At 42.2% G+C, this 22,754-nt stretch overlaps 1 protein-coding gene across 2 annotated transcripts in view; it reads left to right on the top strand.

The window, feature by feature from the left end:
- Nucleotides 1-22,754, top strand: part of LOC121533556 (pro-neuregulin-2, membrane-bound isoform) — a 78,370-nt gene that overhangs the window by 49,766 nt on the left and 5,850 nt on the right. The window contains exons 2-8 of one of the 2 annotated variants that reach the window (XM_041839609.2): nucleotides 12,289-12,451; nucleotides 12,637-12,755; nucleotides 13,004-13,124; nucleotides 17,671-17,729; nucleotides 20,707-20,730; nucleotides 22,289-22,391; nucleotides 22,737-22,754. The exon at nucleotides 22,737-22,754 is cut by the window's right edge and continues 118 nt beyond it. In XM_041839609.2, the coding sequence (XP_041695543.1) occupies nucleotides 12,289-12,451; nucleotides 12,637-12,755; nucleotides 13,004-13,124; nucleotides 17,671-17,729; nucleotides 20,707-20,730; nucleotides 22,289-22,391; nucleotides 22,737-22,754 (607 nt within the window). The remainder of the gene's footprint in view (nucleotides 1-12,288; nucleotides 12,452-12,636; nucleotides 12,756-13,003; nucleotides 13,125-17,670; nucleotides 17,730-20,706; nucleotides 20,731-22,288; nucleotides 22,392-22,736) is intronic. The other variant, XM_041839618.2, reaches the window with a different exon arrangement.

Below are 22,754 nucleotides of genomic sequence, written 5' to 3' on the forward strand. Positions count from 1 at the left end.
TTATGGAGAGGGTAGTATAGAGAGAGATAATCATTATAGAGAGGGTAGTATAGAGAGTGGGGATCATTACAGAGAGGGTAGAATAGAGAGAGGATCATTATGGAGAGGGTAGTATAGAGAGATAGGGATCATTATGGAGAGCATAGTATAGAGAGATAGGGATCATTATGGAGAGCGTAAAGTATAGATAGATAGGGGATCATTATGGAGAGCATAGTATAGAGAGATAGAGATCATTATGGAGAGGGTAGTATAGATAGATAGGGGATCATTATGGAGAGCATAGTATAGAGAGATAGGGATCATTATGGAGAGCGAGAATAGAGAGATAGGGGATCATTATGGACGAATATAGGGAGATAGGGATCACTATGGAGAGGGTAGTATAGAGAGAGAGATAATTATGGAGAGGGTAGTATAGAGAGAGATCATTATGGAGAGGGTAGTATAGAGAGATAGAGAGGATCATTATGGAGAGGGTAGTATAGAGAGAGAATCATTATAGAGAGGGTAGTATAGAGAGAGAGGGGATCATTACAGAGAGGGTAGTATAGAAAGAGGATAATATGGAGAGGGTAGTATAGAGAGATAGGGGATCATTATGGAGAGCATAGTATAGAGAGATAGGGGATCATTATGGAGAGCGTAGTATAGAGAGATAGTGGATCATTATGGAGAGCGTAATATAGAGAGATAGGGATCATTATAGAAAGCGTAGAAGTATAGAGATAGGGATAATTATGGAGAGGGAAAGTATAGAGAGATAGGGATCATTATGGAGAAGGAAGTATAGAGAGATAGGGGATCATTATGGAGAGGGAAGTATAGAGAGATAGGGGATAATTATGGAGAGCGTAGTATAGAGAGATAGTGGATCATTATGGATAGCGTAGTATAGAGAGATAGAGGATCATTATGAAAGTTTAAGTATAGAGAGATAGGAATAATTATGGAGAGGGAAGTATAGAGAGATAAGGGATCATTATAGAGAGGAAATATAGAGAGATAGGGATCATTTAGAGAGTAAAGTATAGAGAGGTAGAGATCATTATAGAGGCGTAGTATAGAGAGATATAGGATCATTATGGAAAGTGTAGTATAGAGAGATAGGGATCATTTTGGAGAGCGTAGTATAGAGAGATAGAGGATCATTATGGAGAGCGTAGTATAGAGAGAATGGGGATCATTATGGAGAGCGTAGTATAGAGAGATAGGGGATCATTATGGAGAGCGTAATATAGAGAGATGGTGGATCATTATGGAGAGCATAGTATAGAGAGAATGGGGATCATTATGGAGAGTGTAGTATAGAGAGATAGGGGATCATTATGGAGAGCGTAGTATAGAGAGATAGGGGATCATTATGGAGAGCGTAATATAGGGAGATAGGGGATCACTATGGAGAGGGTAGTATAGAGAGAGGATCATTATGGAGAGGGTAGTATAGAGAGAGGATCGTTATGGAGAGGGTAGTATAGAGAGAGATAGAGAGGATCATTATGGAGAGGGTAGTTAGAGAGAGAGAATCATTATAGAGAGGGTAGTATAGAGAGAGGGGATCATTACAGAGAGGGTAGTATAGAGAGAGGATCATATGGAGAGGGTAGTATAGAGAGATAGGGGATCATTATGGAGAGCATAGTATAGAGAGATAGGGGATCATTATGGAGAGCATAGTATAGAGAGATAGGGGATCATTATGGAAAGTTTAGTATAGAGAGATAGGGGATAATTATGGAGAGGGAAGTATAGAGAGATAGGGGATCATTATGGAGAGGGAAGTATAGAGAGATAGGGGATCATTATGGAGAGCGTAGTATAGAGAGATAGTGGATCATTATGGAGAGCGTAGTATAGAGAGATAGAGGATCATTATGGAAAGTTTAGTATAGAGAGATAGGGGATAATTATGGAGAGGGAAGTATAGAGAGATAGGGGATCATTATGGAGAGGGAAGTATAGAGAGAAAGGGGATCATTATGGAGAGGGAAGTATAGAGAGATAGGGGATCATTATGGAGAGCGTAGTATAGAGAGGTAGGGGATCATTATGGAGAGCGTAGTATAGAGAGATATGGGATCATTATGAAAGTGTAGTATATAGAGATAGGGGATCATTTTGGAGAGCGTAGTATAGAGAGATAGAGAATCATTATGGAGAGCGTAGTATAGAGAGAATGGGGATCATTATGGAGAGCGTAGTATAGAGAGATAGTGGATCATTATGGAGAGCATAGTATAGAGAGATAGGGGATCATTATGAGAAGGGTAGTATAGAGAGATAGGGATCATTATGTAGAGCGTAGTATAGAGATAGATGATCATTATGGAGAGCGTAGTATAGCGAGATAGGGATCATTATGGAGAGGGTAGTATAGAGATAGAGGGATCATTATGGAGAGCGTAGTATAGAGAGATAGGGGATCATTATGGAGAGGGTAGTATAGAGAGATAGGGGATCATTATGGAGAGAGTAGTATAGAGAGATAGGGGATCATTATGGAGAGCGTAGTATAGAGAGATAGGGGATCATTATGGAGAGGGTACTATAGAGATAGTGGTGATCATAATGGAGATGGTAGTATAGAGAGAGGATCATTATGGAGAGGGTAGTATAGAGAGAGATAATCATTATAGAGAGGGCAGTATAGAGAGTGGGTATCATTACAGAGAGGGTAGAATAGAGAGAGGATCATTATGGAGAGGGTAGTATAGAGAGAGATAATCATTATAGAGAGGGTGGTATAGAGAGAGGGGATCATTACAGAGAGGGTAGTATAGAAAGAGGATCATATGGAGAGGGTAGTATAGAGAGATAGGGGATCATTATGGAGAGCATAGTATAGAGAGATAAGGATTCATTATGGAGAGCGTAGTATAGAGAGATAGGGGATCATTATGGAGAGCGTAATATAGAGAGATAGGGGATCATTATGGAAAGTTTAGTATAGAGAGATAGGGATAATTATGGAGAGGGAAGTATAGAGATAGAGGATCATTATGGAGAGGGAAGTATAGAGAGATAGGGGATCATTATGGAGAGCGTAGTATAGAGAGGTAGGGGATCATTATGGAGACCGTAGTATAGAGAGATAGGGGATCATTATGGAGAGCGTAGTATAGAGAGATAGAGGATCATTATGGAAAGTTTAGTATAGAGAGATAGGGGATAATTATGGAGAGGGAAGTATAGAGAGATAGGGGATCATTATGTAGAGGGAAGTATAGAGAGATCGGGGATCATTATGGAGAGCATAGTATAGAGAGGTAGGGGATCATTATGGAGAGCGTAGTATAGAGAGATAGGGGATCATTATGGAGAGCGTAGTATAGAGAGATAGGGGATCATTATGGAGAGGGTAGTATAGAGAGATAGGGGATCATTATGGAGAGAGTAGTATAGAGAGATAGGGGATCATTATGGAGAGCGTAGTATAGAGAGATAGGGGATCATTATGGAGAGGGTACTATAGAGATAGTGGTGATCATAATGGAGGTGGTAGTATAGAGAGAGGATCATTATGGAGAGGGTAGTATAGAGAGAGATAATCATTATAGAGAGGGTAGTATAGAGAGTGGGGATCATTACAGAGAGGGTAGAATAGAGAGAGGATCATTATGGAGAGGGTAGTATAGATAGATAGGGGATCATTATGGAGAGCATAGTATAGAGAGATAGGGGATCATTATGGAGAGCGTAGTATAGATAGATAGGGGATCATTATGGAGAGCATAGTATAGAGAGATAGGGGATCATTATGGAGAGGGTAGTATAGATAGATAGGGGATCATTATGGAGAGCATAGTATAGAGAGATAGGGGATCATTATGGAGAGCGTAGAATAGAGAGATAGGGGATCATTATGGAGGGCGTAATATAGGGAGATAGGGGATCACTATGGAGAGGGTAGTATAGAGAGAGGATAATTATGGAGAGGGTAGTATAGAGAGAGGATCGTTATGGAGAGGGTAGTATAGAGAGAGATAGAGAGGATCATTATGGAGAGGGTAGTATAGAGAGAGAGAATCATTATAGAGAGGGTAGTATAGAGAGAGGGGATCATTACAGAGAGGGTAGTATAGAAAGAGGATAATATGGAGAGGGTAGTATAGAGAGATAGGGGATCATTATGGAGAGCATAGTATAGAGAGATAGGGGATCATTATGGAGAGCGTAGTATAGAGAGATAGTGGATCATTATGGAGAGCGTAATATAGAGAGATAGGGGATCATTATGGAACGTTTAGTATAGAGAGATAGGGGATAATTATGGAGAGGGAAGTATAGAGAGATAGGGGATCATTATGGAGAAGGAAGTATAGAGAGATAGGGGATCATTATGGAGAGGGAAGTATAGAGAGATAGGGGATAATTATGGAGAGCGTAGTATAGAGAGATAGTGGATCATTATGGATAGCGTAGTATAGAGAGATAGAGGATCATTATGGAAAGTTTAGTATAGAGAGATAGGGGATAATTATGGAGAGGGAAGTATAGAGAGATAGGGGATCATTATGGAGAGGGAAGTATAGAGAGATAGGGGATCATTGTGGAGAGCATAGTATAGAGAGGTAGGGGATCATTATGGAGAGCGTAGTATAGAGAGATATGGGATCATTATGGAAAGTGTAGTATAGAGAGATAGGGGATCATTTTGGAGAGCGTAGTATAGAGAGATAGAGGATCATTATGGAGAGCGTAGTATAGAGAGAATGGGGATCATTATGGAGAGCGTAGTATAGAGAGATAGGGGATCATTATGGAGAGCGTAATATAGAGAGATGGTGGATCATTATGGAGAGCATAGTATAGAGAGAATGGGGATCATTATGGAGAGTGTAGTATAGAGAGATAGGGGATCATTATGGAGAGCGTAGTATAGAGAGATAGGGGATCATTATGGAGAGCGTAATATAGGGAGATAGGGGATCACTATGGAGAGGGTAGTATAGAGAGAGGATCATTATGGAGAGGGTAGTATAGAGAGAGGATCGTTATGGAGAGGGTAGTATAGAGAGAGATAGAGAGGATCATTATGGAGAGGGTAGTTAGAGAGAGAGAATCATTATAGAGAGGGTAGTATAGAGAGAGGGGATCATTACAGAGAGGGTAGTATAGAGAGAGGATCATATGGAGAGGGTAGTATAGAGAGATAGGGGATCATTATGGAGAGCATAGTATAGAGAGATAGGGGATCATTATGGAGAGGGTAGTATAGATAGATAGGGGATCATTATGGAAAGTTTAGTATAGAGAGATAGGGGATAATTATGGAGAGGGAAGTATAGAGAGATAGGGGATCATTATGGAGAGGGAAGTATAGAGAGATAGGGGATCATTATGGAGAGCGTAGTACAGAGAGATAGTGGATCATTATGGAGAGCGTAGTATAGAGAGATAGAGGATCATTATGGAAAGTTTAGTATAGAGAGATATGGGATAATTATGGAGAGGGAAGTATAGAGAGATAGGGGATCATTATGGAGAGGGAAGTATAGAGAGAAAGGGGATCATTATGGAGAGGGAAGTATAGAGAGATAGGGGATCATTATGGAGAGCGTAGTATAGAGAGGTAGGGGATCATTATGGAGAGCATAGTATAGAGAGATATGGGATCATTATGGAAAGTGTAGTATATAGAGATAGGGGATCATTTTGGAGAGCGTAGTATAGAGAGATAGAGAATCATTATGGAGAGCGTAGTATAGAGAGAATGGGGATCATTATGGAGAGCGTAGTATAGAGAGATAGTGGATCATTATGGAGAGCATAGTATAGAGAGATAGGGGATCATTATGGAGAGGGTAGTATAGAGAGATAGGGGATCATTATGTAGAGCGTAGTATAGAGAGATTGATGATCATTATGGAGAGCGTAGTATAGCGAGATAGGGGATCATTATGGAGAGGGTAGTATAGAGAGATAGGGGATCATTATGGAGAGCGTAGTATAGAGAGATAGAGGATCATTATGGAGAGCGTAGTATAGAGAGATAGGGGATCATTATGGAGAGGGTAGTATAGAGAGGAGAGGGATCATTATGGAGAGCGTAGTATAGAGAGATAGAGGATCATTATGGAGAGCGTAGTATAGAGAGATAGAGGATCATTATGGAGAGCGTAGTATAGAGAGATAGGGGATCATTATGGAGAGGGTAGTATAGAGAGATAGGGGATCATTATGGAGAGCGTAGTATAGAGAGATAGAGGATCATTATGGAGAGCGTAGTATAGAGAGATAGGGGATCATTATGGAGAGGGTAGTATAGAGAGAAAGGGGATCATTATGGAGAGGGTAGTATAGATAGATAGGGAGTCAATATGGAGAGCGTAGTATAGAGAGATAGAGGATCATTATGGAGAGCGTAGTATAGAGATAGGGATCATTATGGAGAGGGTAGTATAGAGAGATAGGGGATCATTATGGAGAGCGTAGTATAGAGAGATAGAGGATCATTATGGAGAGCGTAGTATAGAGAGATATGGGATCATTATGGAGAGGGTAGTATAGAGAGAAAGGGGATCATTAGTGAGAGGGTAGTATAGATAGATAGGGAGTCAATATGGAGAGCGTAGTATAGAGAGATAGGGGATCATTACAGAGAGGGTAGTATAGAGAGATAGGGGATCATTACAGGGAGGGTAGTATAGAGACATAGGAGATCATTATGCAGAGGGTAGTATAGAGAGATAGGGGATCATTATGGAGAGCATAGTATAGAGAGATAGGGGATCATTATGGAGAGCGTAGTATAGAGAGATAGAGGATCATTACAGAGAGGGTAGTATAGAGAGATAGGGGATCATTATGCAGACGGTAGTATAGAGAGATATGGGATCATTATGGAGAGCATAGTATAGAGAGATAGGGGATCATTATGGAGAGCGTATTATAGAGAGATAGTGGATCATTATGGAGAGCGTAGTATAGAGAGATAGAGGATCATTATGGAGAGCGTAGTATAGAGAGATAGGGGATCATTATGGAGAGGGTAGTATAGAGAGATAGGGGATCATTATGGAGAGCGTAGTATAGAGAGATAGAGGATCATTATGGAGAGCGTAGTATAGAGAGATAGAGGATCATTATGGAGAGCGTAGTATAGAGAGATAGGGGATCATTATGGAGAGGGTAGTATAGAGAGATAGGGATCATTATGGAGAGCGTAGTATAGAGAGATAGAGGATCATTATGGAGAGCGTAGTATAGAGAGATAGGGGATCATTATGGAGAGGGTAGTATAGAGAGAAAGGGGATCATTATGGAGAGGGTAGTATAGATAGATAGGGAGTCAATATGGAGAGCGTAGTATAGAGAGATAGAGGATCATTATGGAGAGCGTAGTATAGAGAGATAGGGGATCATTATGGAGAGGGTAGTATAGAGAGATAGGGGATCATTATGGAGAGCGTAGTATAGAGAGATAGAGGATCATTATGGAGAGGGTAGTATAGAGAGAAAGGGGATCATTATGGAGAGGGTAGTATAGATAGATAGGGAGTCAATATGGAGAGCGTAGTATAGAGAGATAGGGGATCATTACAGAGAGGGTAGTATAGAGAGATAGGGGATCATTACAGAGAGGGTAGTATAGAGAGATAGGGGATCATTATGCAGAGGGTAGTATAGAGAGATAGGGGATCATTATGGAGAGCATAGTATAGAGAGATAGAGGATCATTACAGAGAGGGTAGTATAGAGAGATAGGGGATCATTATGCAGAGGGTAGTATAGAGAGATATGGGATCATTATGGAGAGCATAGTATAGAGAGATAGGGGATCATTATGTAGAGCGTATTATAGAGAGATAGTGGATCATTATGGAGAGCGTAGTATAGAGAGATAGGGGATCATTATGGAGAGGGTAGTATAGAGAGATAGGGGGGTCATTATGGAGAGCGTAGTATAGAGAGATAGGGGATCATTATGGAGAGGGTAGTATAGAGAGATAGGGGATAATTATGGAGAGGGTAGTATATAGAGATAGGGGATCATTATGGAGAGGGTAGTATAGAGAGATAGGGGGTCATTATGGAGAGTGTAGTATAGATAGATAGAGGATCATTATGGAGAGGGTAGTATAGAGAGAGGGGATCATTATGAATAGGGTAGTATAGAGAGATGATAATTATGGAGAGGGTAGTATAGAGAGAGGGGATCGTTATGGAGAGGGTAGTATAGAGAGAGAGGCTCATTATGGAGAGGGTAGTAAAGAGAGAGAGGATCATTATGTACAGGGGTAGTATAGAGAGAGGATCATTATGGAGAGGGTAGTAAAGAGAGAGGATCATTATGGAGAGGGTAGTATAGAGAGATAGGGGATCATTATGGAGAGGGTAGTATAGAGAGAGAGGATCATTATGGAGAGGGTAGTATAGAGAGATAGGGGATCATTATGCAGAGGGTAGTATAGAGAGATAGGGGATCATTATGGAGAGCGTAGTATAGAGAGATAGGGGATCATTATGGAGAGGGTAGTATAGAGAGATAGTGGATCATTATGGAGAGCGTAGTATAGAGATATAGGGGATCATTATGCAGAGGGTAGTATAGAGAGATAGGGGATCATTATGGAGAGGGTAGTATAGAGAGATAGGGGGGTCATTATGGAGAGCGTAGTATAGAGAGATAGGGGATCATTATGGAGAGGGTAGTATAGAGAGATAGGGGATAATTATGGAGAGGGTAGTATATAGAGATAGGGGATCATTATGGAGAGGGTAGTATAGAGAGATAGGGATCATTATTGAGAGCGTAGTATAGATAGATAGAGGATCATTATGGAGAGGGTAGTATAGAGAGAGGGGATCATTATGGATAGGGTAGTAAAGAGAGAGAGGATCATTATGTACAGGGGTAGTATAGAGAGATGATAATTATGGAGAGGGTAGTATAAAGAGAGGGGATCATTATGGAGAGGGTAGTAAAGAGAGAGAGGATCATTATGTACAGGGGTAGTATAGAGAGAGGATCATTATGGAGAGGGTAGTATAGAGAGATAGGGGATCATTATGGAGAGGGTAGTATAGAGAGAGAGGATCATTATGGAGAGCGTAGTATAGAGAGATAGGGGGTCATTATGGAGAGCGTGGTATAGAGAGAGAGGATCATTATGGAGATGGTAGTATAGAAAGAGAGGATCATTATGGAGAGCGTAGTATAGAGAGATAGGGGATCATTATGGAGAGGGTAGTTTAGAGAGATATGGGATCATTATGGAGAGCGTAGTATAGAGAGACAGTGGATCATTATGGAGAGGGTAGTATTTAGAGATAGGGGATCATTATGGAGAGGGTAGTATAGAGAGAGAGGATCATTATGGAGAGCGTAGTATAGAGAGATAGGGGGTCATTATGGAGAGCGTGGTATAGAGAGAGAGGATCATTATGGAGATGGTAGTATAGAAAGAGAGGATCATTATGGAGAGCGTAGTATAGAGAGATCGGGGGTCATTATGGAGAGCATAGTATAGAGAGACAGGGGATCATTATGGAGAGGGCAGTATAGAGAGATAGGGGATCATTATGGAGAGGGTAGTTTAGATAGACAGGGGATCATTATGGAGAGGGTAGTTTAGAGAGATATGGGATCATTATGGAGAGCGTAGTATAGAGAGAGAGGATCATTATATAGAGAGAGATAGGGGGTCATTATGGAGAGCGTAGTATAGAGAGACAGTGGATCATTATATAGAGATAGATAGGGGGTCATTATGGAGAGCGTAGTATTTAGAGAGATAGGGGATCATTATGGAGAGGGTAGTTTAGAGAAATATGGGATCATTATGGAGAGCGTAGTATAGAGAGAGAGGATTATTATATAGAGAGAGATAGGGGGTCATTATGGAGAGCGTAGTATTTAGAGAGATAGGGGATCATTATGGAGAGTGTAGTATAGAGAGATAAGGATTATTATGGAGAGCGTAGTATAGAGAGAGAGGATTATTATATAGAGAGAGATAGGGGATCATTATGGAGAGGGTAGTATAGAGAGATAATGATTATTATGGAGAGGGTAGTATAGAGAGATAGGGGATCATTATGGAGAGCGTAGTATTTAGAGATAGGGGATCATTATATATAGAGAGAAGGCAAGATGGTGATGCAATGAGGGCCCTATAACAACAGGGTTTGCTCTTTATTTTTCACAATTATCCAACAGTGACCTATCGATGGACTGTGTGTGTGTGTGTGTGTTTGTGTGTGTGTGTGTGTGTGTGTGTGTGTGTGTATGTGTGCATGCCTGTGTGTTTGCAGCTATTCAAGCACTATGCTGCTGTTGTTCCTTGTTCTCTTATGGAAATGTAACTTCAGTTCATGAAAATAACTAGCTAGCCAGCTACCTGACCCTGTTGCCCAAAGATAACGTTATAAGCAGCCAGCTTGCTTCAGTGACGTTTGACCGGACCGGGTTATATACTGTGAAGGTAGCCACAATAAGGATTAGCCACAATAGTGTAATTTTTGGTTTGCCTTCAAAATAAAAGTCACCCTTTGAAAATGACGCACACTGTTACTATTGGTGGAATCATGCCATATTTAGACTAGATAATGTTAAAGAAGGTTGGAGTTTTGGAATGTGGAGCAATGAAATGGGGTATCAGTCTACTCGGTGACACCCACAGAACAAAACTGTAAAGAGTTTACGCAAATATTAGCATGGTAGCTCTTATTGCTGGACTTTGGCTGTGGGAAATCACCTCCCCAGTCAGCCTATTGTGCATATCGACATTCATATTGTACTGTACAGCATTACCTAAGGATTTGGGATCAATGATATGGGGTATCAGTCTACTCAGTACCCAAGTGCTTTTTTCCCCAAAGTCCTCCTCAGAGTTATCAGATTCCAAAACATCCAGGCTGTATTGTTTTCCCTCTGGAATAGTGTTCAATACACATAGTAGTGTGACTGGTACGATAAATGTGGCTTCAGAGTCCCGCAATAAGAGCTACGACCAGGATCAAAAATGTTTGCAAATATCTTTGATCCAGATGTTATTAGAAACTTCTGGGGTAGCTAGCAACTTTAGCGTAGGTGTCACTGAGTAGACTGATACCCCATGTCATTGATCCACAATCCATATGTAAGGCTGGACAGTGAAATAAGTATGCCCCCAATGTAATTCTAAAGTCTAATACATCCACAGTGTGATCTCAACAGATTTTTGTCAGATTAACAAATTATTGTATTTTGTTGAATTTATATAACATTTCAAACTCGTTTAGCATGATCTATTCCATTATGGCACTATTTGTATTCATTTGCATCACTTTCAATGAGAAACTTTAATTTTGAAGGCAAACCGCAAATTCCACTATTGTGGCTAATCCTTATTGTGTCTAGCTTCACATAGGTGGGTCCGACCATCATTAATCAAATAAGAACAGTCTTATAAATTAGGGATATTTTAGATTATGACACCTAGCTAGATAGCTAGCTAGCTAACTATAGCTACTGAAACAGATTGTTGTTTTGCTATGTTTCTGGGGAAGAACATTATTTGCATGCATCAGGTAGCTACCTTTTTTTATGACCAGCACTGTCCCAGAGCTTTGGGAAGTGTGTCTGCGCTCAAGTGAGGCAGCAGGTGCACGAGACAAAACTTTACCAGCATCATAGCATACGTGTCAGTGAATCGCTGTGACATATGAAATACAAGTGATATTGTAATATATGTGTAATAACTTCGTAAAACATTAATGAACGTGTTTAATTACTATGTGTCATATTCAGGTCCTGATTGGTCAACAAGCTTATTTGATGCGTCAAATAGTGTTATTTGACACGTCAAAAATCGTTATTTGACGTGTATCTTTTTTGACAAGCAAAATCCCAAATGTCATTCCATAGTGGACTTTCCTTTGTGCTCCCCTGCTCTGGCTCATGTCAGTGTTGCAGGCTGATATATTTTTTAAGGGGAAGAGAGCGAGGGTCTCCAGAGATTCACACTGTGCCAGCTTATGGCAGAGTGAGGTTGGAAAACACAGCGCTCCATATCAAAGCTCCACAGCAGAGGATAGCTAGAATAGCTTTAACTCGTCCCTCTCTTTTTAAAGAGACAAAGAAATGCGAGGTGAAAACACTGACTCTCCAGGATTCAGTCCAGTGTTAGTGTATGTAGTCACATAATACTGAGCTGCTCTGTAACGGAGGTGGTTTGGAACAGAGAATAAATTAGTAAAGTGTCAAGTGCCCAGGTCAAAACGCCAGCTGGGGTCAGGGTTCACCTGGAGGGCTATTGAGTAATAAATTGAAGTCTCTCTCTCTCTCTCTCTCTCTCTTCCTAGCTGGGGCCCCTAAGTTGCGGCCAATGCGGGGCCAGTCGCTAATGGAGGGGGAGAAGCTGTATCTGAAGTGTGAGGCGTCAGGGAACCCCAGCCCCTCCTTCCAGTGGTACAAAGATGGCAGAGAGCTCCAGAGGGGAAAAGATGTCAAAATCAAGACCAATAAGTGAGTCTCAGAGACCGGCCAAACTCCAGTCACACATTCACACACAGCAAAGACAAGAGGTTCCAAAAAAGACTCCTGCTGTTTCTGTTTTGAACAACCATTCATATTGACTCAAATGAATCACTTTCACTCCATGTCTCTTTCTCTCTCTTTCTCTCCTTCTCTCTCCCTCTCATTCTCTGAAGGAAAAACTCCAAGGTCCAGATCAACCGAGCGAGGCTGGAGGATTCTGGGAACTACACGTGTGTGGTTGAGAACACACTGGGCCAGGAGAACGTTACGAGCAGCATCAGCGTCCAGAGCCGTGAGTCCACAGACACACCATCCTCTATCTACAGTATGACATTCACACTCTTTCAACCTTCTTCATTAACTACCACAGACTCTGTTTTCCTTTACAACCATCATGCTCTTTCTCTCTTCCTTAGTTACCACCATGTTTATTCTCTCTTTCTTGACATCCACCACGGCCACGTTCTTTCCCTTTCTTCCTTAGTAACCATTTATTACCCCTCTCCGTAGTGACCTCTACACTTTCCTTCTCTTCAATAGTGACCACTACCCTGTCTCCAGGCTCGAGTCACGCCCAGCGCTGTAACGACACAGAGAAGTCGTACTGTGTGAACGGTGGAGACTGTTATTTCATACACGGTATAAACCAACTGTCATGCAAGTAAGTGAGTGGTCCTGTCCTCCTGTTGTGTCTGTCACTGTATGGCTTCAGCTGTGTGTTGTTTACCCTGTTAACCCAATCGCCAATCTCCTTCTCCAGCCACAGAATGCCAAGTGTCATCACTCTCACTGTAAATTATCCTCTCAAAGATTAGTCTGGGTACTACAGTAAAATGCTTCCCTGTTGATTGTAAAGTCATTCTTCTTCTCTCTTCAACCCTCTGTTTCTCTTCCTCTCTACAAACATTAATCTTTCCCCTATCTCTGGTCTGTCCGCTTCTCCACATCTAGGTGTCTTTCCTTCATCTCTGTCACTCTCTCTCTCTCTCTCTCTCTCTCTCTCTCTCTCTCTCTCTCTCTCTCTCTCTCTCTCTCTATCTCTCTCGCTCCCTGTCTCTCCCTCTCTTTCCCCCTCTCTCTCTCCCTCTCTTTCCCTCTCTCACTCTCTTTCCCTCTCTCTCCCTCTCTCTTCCTCTCTTTCCCTCTCTCTCCCTCTTTCCCTCTCTCTCCCTCTCTTTCCCTCTCTCTCCCTCTTTTTCCATCTCTCTCCCTCTCGCTCCCTCTCTTTCCCTCTCTCTCCCTCTCTCTCCTTCTCTCTCTCCCTCTCTCTCCCTCTCTCTCCCTCTCTCTCCCTCTCTTTCCCTCTCTCTCCCTCTCTCTCCCTCTCTCTCCCTCTCTTTCCCTCTCTCTCCCTCTCTTTCCCTCTCTCTCCCTCTCTTTCCCTCTCTCTCGTTCCCTCTCCCTCTTTCTCCCTCTCTCTCCCTCTCTTTCCCTCTCTCTCTTTTCCTCTCTCTACCTCTCTTTCCCCCTCTTTCTCTTTCTCTCCCTCTCTTTCCCTCTCTCTCCCTCTCTCCATCTCTTTCCATCTCTCTCCCTCTCTCCCTCTCTCCTCTTCTCTCTCTCCCTCTCTCCCGCTCTCTCCCTCTTTCTCCCTCTTTCTTCTCTCTCCCCCTCTCTCCCCCTCTCTCCCTCTCTTTCCCTCTTTCTCCCTCTCTCTACCTCTCTTTCCCTCTCTCTCCCTCTCTTTCCCTCTGTCTCGTTCCCTCTCCCTCTCTCTCCCTCTCTCTCCCTATCTTTTCCTCTCTCTCTTTTCATCTCTACCTCTCTTTCCCTCTCTTTCTCTCTCTCCCTCTCTTTCCCTCTCTCTCCCTCTCTCTCCATCTCTTTCCATCTCTCTCCCTCTCTTCCTCTCTCTTCTTCTCTCTCTCCCTCTCTCCCGCTCTCCCCCTCTTTCCCTCTGTCTCCCTCTCTCTCCCTCTCTTTCCCTCTCTCTCCCTCTCTTTCCCTCTCTCTCCCTCTCTTTCCCTCTCTCTCCCTCTCTCCCTATCTCTCCCTCTCTTTCCCTCTCTCTCTTTCTCCCTCTCTCTCCTTCTTTCTCCCTCTCTTTCCCTCTTTCCCTCTTTCCCTCTCTCTCCCTCTCTCTCCCTCTCTCTCTCTCCCTCTCTCTCCGTCTTTCTCCCTCTCTCCTTCTCTTTCCCTCTCTCTCCCTCTCTCCCTCTCTCTCCCTCTCTTTCCCTCTCTTTCTATTATTCTGTCTCTCTAATATATATCCAGCTCATTCCCAGACAGTTGCTAGAATGGCTGCATGCTGTTAAATGAATGAATGACTTTTTTAAAACAAGCTCTGTGGTGAGGTAATGGGGGTGAACAAGGCCCCACAGACAGCCTAAAAACTAGACTTAGTTATACCTTGTTCGGTTTCATACTGTGACAGACAGCCTTAAAACTAGACTTAGTTATACCTTGTTCTGTTTCATACTGCGACAGACAGCCTAAAAACTAGACTTAGTTATACCTTGTTCTGTTTCATACTGTGACAGACAGCCTAAACACTAGACTTAGTTATACCTTGTTCTGTTTCATACTGCGACAGACAGCCTAACAAAATATCTGCATGAGGTATTTGGGTGCTGGCTGGCTGGCTGGCTGATACCCTAACCTACACAGAACACTGTACTCTGTCAGGCCGTGGGAGGTAGATGTGTATCCAGTCATGTCGCCGGTGAATTAAAGGTAGTTCTTCCTGATCCTGAGTTGTGTGTCTGAGTTGTGTGGAGAGGGACAGAGTTAGAGCTATGTTGTGACAGAGCTGTGCGTAGAGAAAAACACACAGAGTTAGAGCTATGTTGTGACAGAGCTGTAGGTAGAGAAAAACAGACAGAGTTAGAGCTATGTTGTGACAGAGCTGTACGTAGAGAAACACAGACAGAGTTAGAGCTATGTTGTGACAGAGCTGTAGGTAGAGAAACACAGACAGAGTTAGAGCTATGTTGTGACAGAGCTGTAGGTAGAGAAACACAGACAGAGTTAGAGCTATGTTGTGACAGAGCTGTACGTAGAGAAGTTAAAGATATGTTGTGTTCTCACTGAGCCTAGATGCCAGTCTGTTTAGACGGATCGGCGCTGTTCTGAATGAACAAAGCAAACTAGCCAGGCTATGATGTGGCACTGGCATTCTATGTTAGAGGTTAGCAGTTCTCAGACAAATCCCTTTCCCTCCAATCCCACTTCAGCATCAGAGAGACAGAACAAGAGAATGAAATGTAGGAATTACATTTTATTTCATTCTGATGAGTGCTGGTTTAAAAGAGAGGTGTGTTTATCCCTCTGTGGAGATGAGTGGAGGCTGTTTCCCTTTTGCTTTAGCTTGGTCTCAGGGCTGACAAAAAGAGAGGAAGAGAGAGAGAGTGGGGAGATGAGAGAGAGATGGAGATAGCATGATAGTGAGAGGGTGCGAGAAGAAGAGCGAGAGAAAGAGGGGAGATGGAGGGAGAGAGAGAGGGGGGAGATAGAAGGGGTGAGAGGAAGTGAGGAGGGATGTGAGAAAGAGAGAGAGAGAGAGAGAGAGAGAGAGAGAGAGAGAGAGGGGGGCGATCTGCTAGCATGGGCCTGCATGCTGCCTCAAGTGTCTCAGATCCACTCTGTGCTTCTACTCTATTTATAACTGCATGGGAAATTGCTGAGTGGGCTCTTCTCTTCCGAGGAAGAGGTTTTTACTTTAATTGATCCAAAATGCACAGTGAAGTTGTGTCTTTGGTACTGTATGAGGAAAAAGTATATCCTGTGCAGTTGTATGCATGTTATGAATATGCAGGAAATGTGAGACGAGTTGAACTAAATGCTGTTTTAGAACATCAGGGATCAGAATATGTATGTGTTAGGGAGAATTATGCTGCCTGGACTCACACACTGTAGTTACAGTGTAGTTACAGTGTAGTTACAGTGTAGTTACAGTGTAGTTACAGTGTAGTTACGGTGTAGTTACGGTGTAGTTACGGTGTAGTCACAGTGTAGTTACGGTGTGGTTACGGTGTAGTTACGGTGTGGTTACGGTGTAGTTATGGTGTAGTTACGGTGTAGTTACAGTGTAGTTACAGTGTGGTTACAGTGTAGTTACGGTGTAGTTACGGTGTAGTTACAGTGTAGTTACGGTGTAGTTACGGTGTAGTTACGGTGTAGTTACAGTGTAGTTGCGGTGTGGTTGCGGTGTAGTTACGGTGTAGTTACAGTGTAGTTACAGTGTAGTTACAGTGTAGTTACAGTGTAGTTACAGTGTAGTTACAGTGTAGTTACCGTGTAGTTACAGTGTAGTTACAGTGTAGTTACAGTGTAGTTACAGTGTAGTTACCGTGTAGTTACCGTGTAGTTACAGTGTAGTTACAGTGTAGTTACAGTGTGGTAAGTGTGAGAACTTGGACATGCCCTGTGTACTCCAATCCCCCACCTTTCTCTCCTAGATGTCTATGAGGTCATTCAGCAAAGGGGTGCTTCCTTGCAGACTTAGCCTTTGCAGTTTTTCAAGCCCAACCTCTATGAAAGTGCATCTTGGGAAACAAGCCCTGTCCAGCAGTCATGTCTAGGGGGTGTTTCTGCTGATGTTTTTAGCTCTGACTCCTTCCAGCCTTCCACATGCAATGATGTCATAGCATTGACTTCATAGTGAGGATGTCACAGCAATGTCATTACGCCACTGAGTTTTCAAACCCAGAGGTGCAACATTAAGATACTTCTGGAAACACGTCGCAAAGCAGACTCGACAGACCAGACCGGGGTTTGGCAAGTCAATGGGAGAAGTGAAAAATGTGTCCTTAGTTGTTAATATTCTCGTATTCTAAAGGCACAACCTGAACCTGTCATTACTACAACCTCGTGAAAGTGACCAACTGACATATTTTCATTTTTGTCAAAAACAACTTTATATCAAAGGAGTTTTGATGTACATGCGCAGTTCAGCGCGACACAACCGTTAAATCCAATGACGTGTTTCTATGCATGAGCTATGCTAGCTAACATCACCATGACATCGCCTACAAGTGTGATCGGGGATTTCTATTGGAGAAGCATATCTTCATACTGTACTGTCTTTGATAACGCTCTCTGTACCTCTGTCACATACTGTTAGGTTGTGCTCTGTTTCTAACTCCATGTTCTCTGCTCTCTTGTGTCCCTCCCTCCCTCCCTTGGTCTCTCCCTCCTCTGTCTCTCAACCTACTATTTCCTCCTCCCTCCCTCCCTCCTCTCGTTCTGTGGCTTGTTTACCCCATTAGGTGTCCAAATGACTATACAGGTGATCGCTGTCAAAAATCCGTCATGGCAGGTTTTTACAGTATGTTCATTTCTTCCTCCTCCTCCTCCTCCTCCTCCTCCTCCTCCTCCTCATCTGTCTGTCTGTCTGTCGCTCTCTCTCTCTCTCTCTCTCTCTCTCTCTCTCTCTCTCTCTCTCTATGTCTGTCTGTCTTCCTCATTGGGACACTGCTGCATGCTCTGGAGGTGGATACCTACCTGTGTGTGTGTGTATGCGTGTGTGTGTGTGTGTGTGTGTGTGTGTGTGTGTGTGTATGCGTGTGTGCGCGTGTGTGTGTATGTGCATGCCTCTGTGTCCATCCCTTTCCTGTTGCCATTCCTCTCACCTTCCTCTCCTGCACTATGTGCTGTCCCTGGAGCTGGTCCTTTATACAGAGGGAGTTAATCAGCAGACCTCTCAATAACGGACAGAGGTGCATGCAGAGAAACAGACATCAGACTTAACACATAGGTCCCTATGCATGCCCTCCTGATCATGTGCTACACAGTATGCTGCAGTAGAGACTGGATGATGATACAGTGAATGTAATATACAGGGTGCACCTGTTATGCAGCTTGCATAGATAGATGCAATGCTTGATACGAAGACCGGTAGTTATCTGTGATGTTCTGACTAGATGTTAGTGAAGTAGAGAAGTAGTACTGCTGCAGATGGGCAACTGATAACCCATTGGCATAATGTTTCATCCAGAGAGATGGGCAACTGATAACTCATTGGCATAATGTTTCATCCAGAGAGATGGGCAACTGATAACCCATTGTCATAATGTTTCATCCAGAGAGATGGGCAACTGATAACCCATTGGCATAATGTTTCATCCAGAGAGATGGGCAACTGATAACCCATTGGCATAATGTTTCATCCAGAGAGATGGGCAACTGATAACCCATTGGCATAATGTTTCATCCAGAGATGGGCAACTGATAACCCATTGTCATAATGTTTCATCCAGAGAGATGGGCAACTGATAACCCATTGGCATAATGTTTCATCCAGAGAAATGGGCAACTGATAACCCATTGGCATAATGTTTCATCCAGAGAGATGGGCAACTGATAACCCATTGGCATAATGTTTCATCCAGAGAGATGGGCAACTGATAACCCATTGGCATAATGTTTCATCCAGAGAGATGGGCAACTGATAACCCATTGGCATAATGTTTCCTGAGAGCTCATCCTAAGTCAGTTCTGATATTCAAATAATTCAAGTGTTTGGTTTGTTTGCCCCATCAATGTCCTGTTTACCAGGCTCTGTTACGTCTGCCTGTGTGACCGGTTCTTTGCCATGGAAGTATAGTACAGTGCACAGAGTATAGTAGCTGGGAGTAAAGCACTTTGAACTAGTTTGTCATCATTCTCCACATGTCTATTGGTTTAAGCCTAGAGAACAGCTAGTGGGGGCACAATATGAATATATACATACTACATACTATTTACAGTACATACAGTACCAGTAAACGTTTGGACACACCTACTCTTTCCAGGGTTTTTCTTTATTTTTACTATTTTCTACATTGTAGAATAATAGTGAAGACATCAAAACTATGAAATAACACATATGGAATCATGTAGTAACCAAAAAAGTGTTAAACAAATCAAAATATATTTTATATTTGAGATTCTTCAAAGTAGCCACCCTTTGCCTTGATGACAGCTTTATATATTATATTTGGTTAATCCTGCAATGATCAGTCTCTTTTCTATGCAACCTGGATTCAGGGGTAGACATAACGTAAATCCAGGACACTCCAATTAGTATGATATGTTACATTTCGTATAATATGTATTCCTTTGTGGATACCCATCATCAATGTGTTACAAATTACAATTCATACAATATGTTACAAATTTGCAAAACATATGATATGTTACGAATTACAATTTGTTGTGGCTAACTTTAGCTAGGTGGCTAATGATAACCTTAGCTAGGTGGCTAACGTTAGCTAGGCTAGGGGTGAGGGTTAGGGGTTAAGGTTAGGGTTAAGGTTAGGGTTAGGAGTTAGGAGTTAGGTTAACGAGTAAAGGTTAGGGTTAGGGAAGGGTAAGCTAACATGCTAAAAAGTAGTAAGTAGTTGCAAAGTTGCTAATTAGCTAAAATGCTAAAGTTGTCCGTGATGAGATTTGAACACGCAACCTTTGGGTTGCTAGATGTTCGTGTTATATGCCTATCCTTACAACCTGACCAACTACCCTACTTTTAGTTTAAGTTAAGTTATCTTCTGTCTTATGTAAACATACCAAACATAACATATAATACTCATTTGAGTGTCCTGGATTTACATTTATTATGTTACGACTAGTCTATGAGACCAGGCTGTTCTATCAGGGATGGCATCACAACAAGTACATTAAAGGCACACCTTTTTCTACTGGTGCTCACACTGTATAGAAAACACTGTCATAATCATTTCAGATAAAAGACCAGAGAGAAGCTATAGGTTGATAATGTGATAAAATATACTGTTTTTAGTAAACACAAGAAACAATGAGAGACACAATTAGAACGTGTCATTAATCTGTCGACCTACAAAGCTGCTCCCATTTCTGTGCCAACCAGCCTCATCTCCAAAATGTTGGAAAGTAACTGCACACTGCTTTTTTAAAATCTTGTTTTATTTGTTCATTTTTTTGTCAAAAAAAATAATTAGTTTACCCCAGAAATGAGGTCTAGTAAATATGGCAGTAAGTGAAGTGGCTGTCTCTGTCTCTGTCTCTGCATGTCTCCTGCCTGATTCCTTCTCTCTTTTATTAGTTATGCTTCTGTCTTTCCTTTCTTTCATTTCTGGGGTCACAGAGCTGCGGCTGTCTGCGTTGTCTGTCTGTTACTGGACGTGGCACCTGCCAGTCACGATTATTACTGTATGTCACGGAAAGATTCCATACTAACCTCATGGTTCAGTATCTACTATCTATATATCTATGTTCCAATGTAGACGATCACTATCTGAAACTTGTTCTCTTTCCTTTTCATTGTGTCTAACTTTCTGCGTTGGCAGAGCATCTTGGAATTGAATTTATGGGTATGGAACAATTATTCATTTGATTGTATATTATTAATTTTAAGAGTTGCCAAGATCCTCTCACAGTCACACATCACTACTACCATCTCTCTAGAACCAATAACTCTTCTCTGATCTGTCGATCTGTCACTCGCCCGCTAACCTACCAGGTCCAAAGACACTTGTCCCTCTGCATGCATGCTAGTCCTCTCTCTCAATTATAGGAAACCTTGAAACTAAGCTTTGTAGTACACTCCATTATGTTACTGTATAGAGAGGGAGACAACAAAGCCACAGACATGTTGATGATGGAGAGGAAGACTGTAGAAGCAGAATATATGGGCTACATTATGAGTGAAGCTTTTGAGTCACAGAGAGACAAACTGGAGAGAAATTTGCTGATGGTTATATATCAGTAACACCACACCTGAGACTATAGACAGCGTCCCATAAGACTATATTCCATAGAGACAGCCAGCTGTGGTAGGTTCATCATTCCTAAGTCGATTGGCATTGAATCAGAGGCTCCTGCAAGTGATAGTGACCTAGTTCCTTCAGTAGCAGCCAACCACCAATCCCATTCCCTATCAGTCCCCTCTTCTGTGACACACCCCTCCCCCTACCTTTAGCACTAAAAACCCCACCACCACCCCATTTTAAACACCCCCTCCCCACACCTCCCCAGCCCCTCTTCCTCCACCGTCTGGCCATCTCTTTCTTTCTTTCTTTCTTTCTTTCTTTCTTTCTTTCTTTCTTTCTTTCTTTCTTTCTTTCTTTCTTTCGTTCCACCTCTCCCCATGTTCTGTTTGTTTTTCTCTGTCATTGTGACTTATCTGCTGACAATGTTCCGCCACAACGAGCCTTCTGTTCATTGGTCAGTTAAATGCCATCAGAACACCTGACAGGGAGGTATTCACAAAGCTTCACCATGACAACAGAGATTCTAGACACTTTTCATCTGACACAAATGATCAGAAAACCACATTAAACATTGCAAAAGAATGATAACTCTCATGCAAAAGCTACAGTATATTTCCCTCGTTAACGTATGGGGACTGTGAGCTATCTGTGAGTTCTATACCCATGCGTTCTCTGGTCAATTTAAAGGTGTTTATTTAGTTGCCGGTGAGTTTTATGAATATCCCCAAACCATTGTGGTGTTTTTGCTCTAAAATGCTTTTTCTCTTATGATAATCATCTGATTCCATCATACAGGCATGTGTCCTTAGACCTCTTTGACATACATTCCATAGACATTATGGTACATTAGTGCATGTAGGGAAAGCAGAGGGGAAATAGTCTATGTTGTGGCTAAACCACTGTTAATCTACAGGGTTGGTACCATCACAGTTAGTTTTTGGTTTGTCTAAGGTTTTAGCACTACTAAGGTGGAGGAGGAAGACAATTAGTTACTTTCAGGGAGGTTAGATGTCAGAGGTCAGTGATGTCAGAGTATTCAGGGTAAGAGGAGGAGCTGAGTTAGCTTTTGTTTGATTGTTCCCGTAGAGTAGCGCTCACACGTGTGTGTGTGTGTGTGTGTGTGTGTGTGTGTGTGTGTGTGTGTGTGGTTTGTTCACAGAGGCAGAGGAGCTGTATCAGCGGCGGGTGTTGACCATCACAGGCATCTGTGTGGCACTTTTGGTAGTGGGCATGGTCTGTGTGGCGGCATACTGCAAAACCAAGTACGTACATTATGACATCATTTCAACCAGTTCTTCACGGAGCCCAGGAGGCATTCACTGACTGGGGCCTGCACAATGATCACAGCTATAATGTCACAGCTTTCAAACGTTTTAGATGAGCTTTACTAACTAATTATATATAAAAACGTATTAATGTTTGAAGCCGGATATTTTGATGACACGGAACATAATTTGTAAAATGACTGTCACACTGTAGTTTGTATTTATTTAAATTTTCCTATCAACATTTTCTTTCCTTATCTACTATCTTTCCTTATCTACTATCTTTCTCAATGTATTCTAGAACAATAAGTCATTACACTTTTTCTTGCGTATGTCCTACAGGAAGCAGAGGAAGAAGAT

The sequence above is a fragment of the Coregonus clupeaformis genome, chromosome 2 (genome assembly GCF_020615455.1).
Source record: "Coregonus clupeaformis isolate EN_2021a chromosome 2, ASM2061545v1, whole genome shotgun sequence".
Classification (NCBI taxonomy): Eukaryota; Metazoa; Chordata; class Actinopteri; order Salmoniformes; family Salmonidae; genus Coregonus; species Coregonus clupeaformis.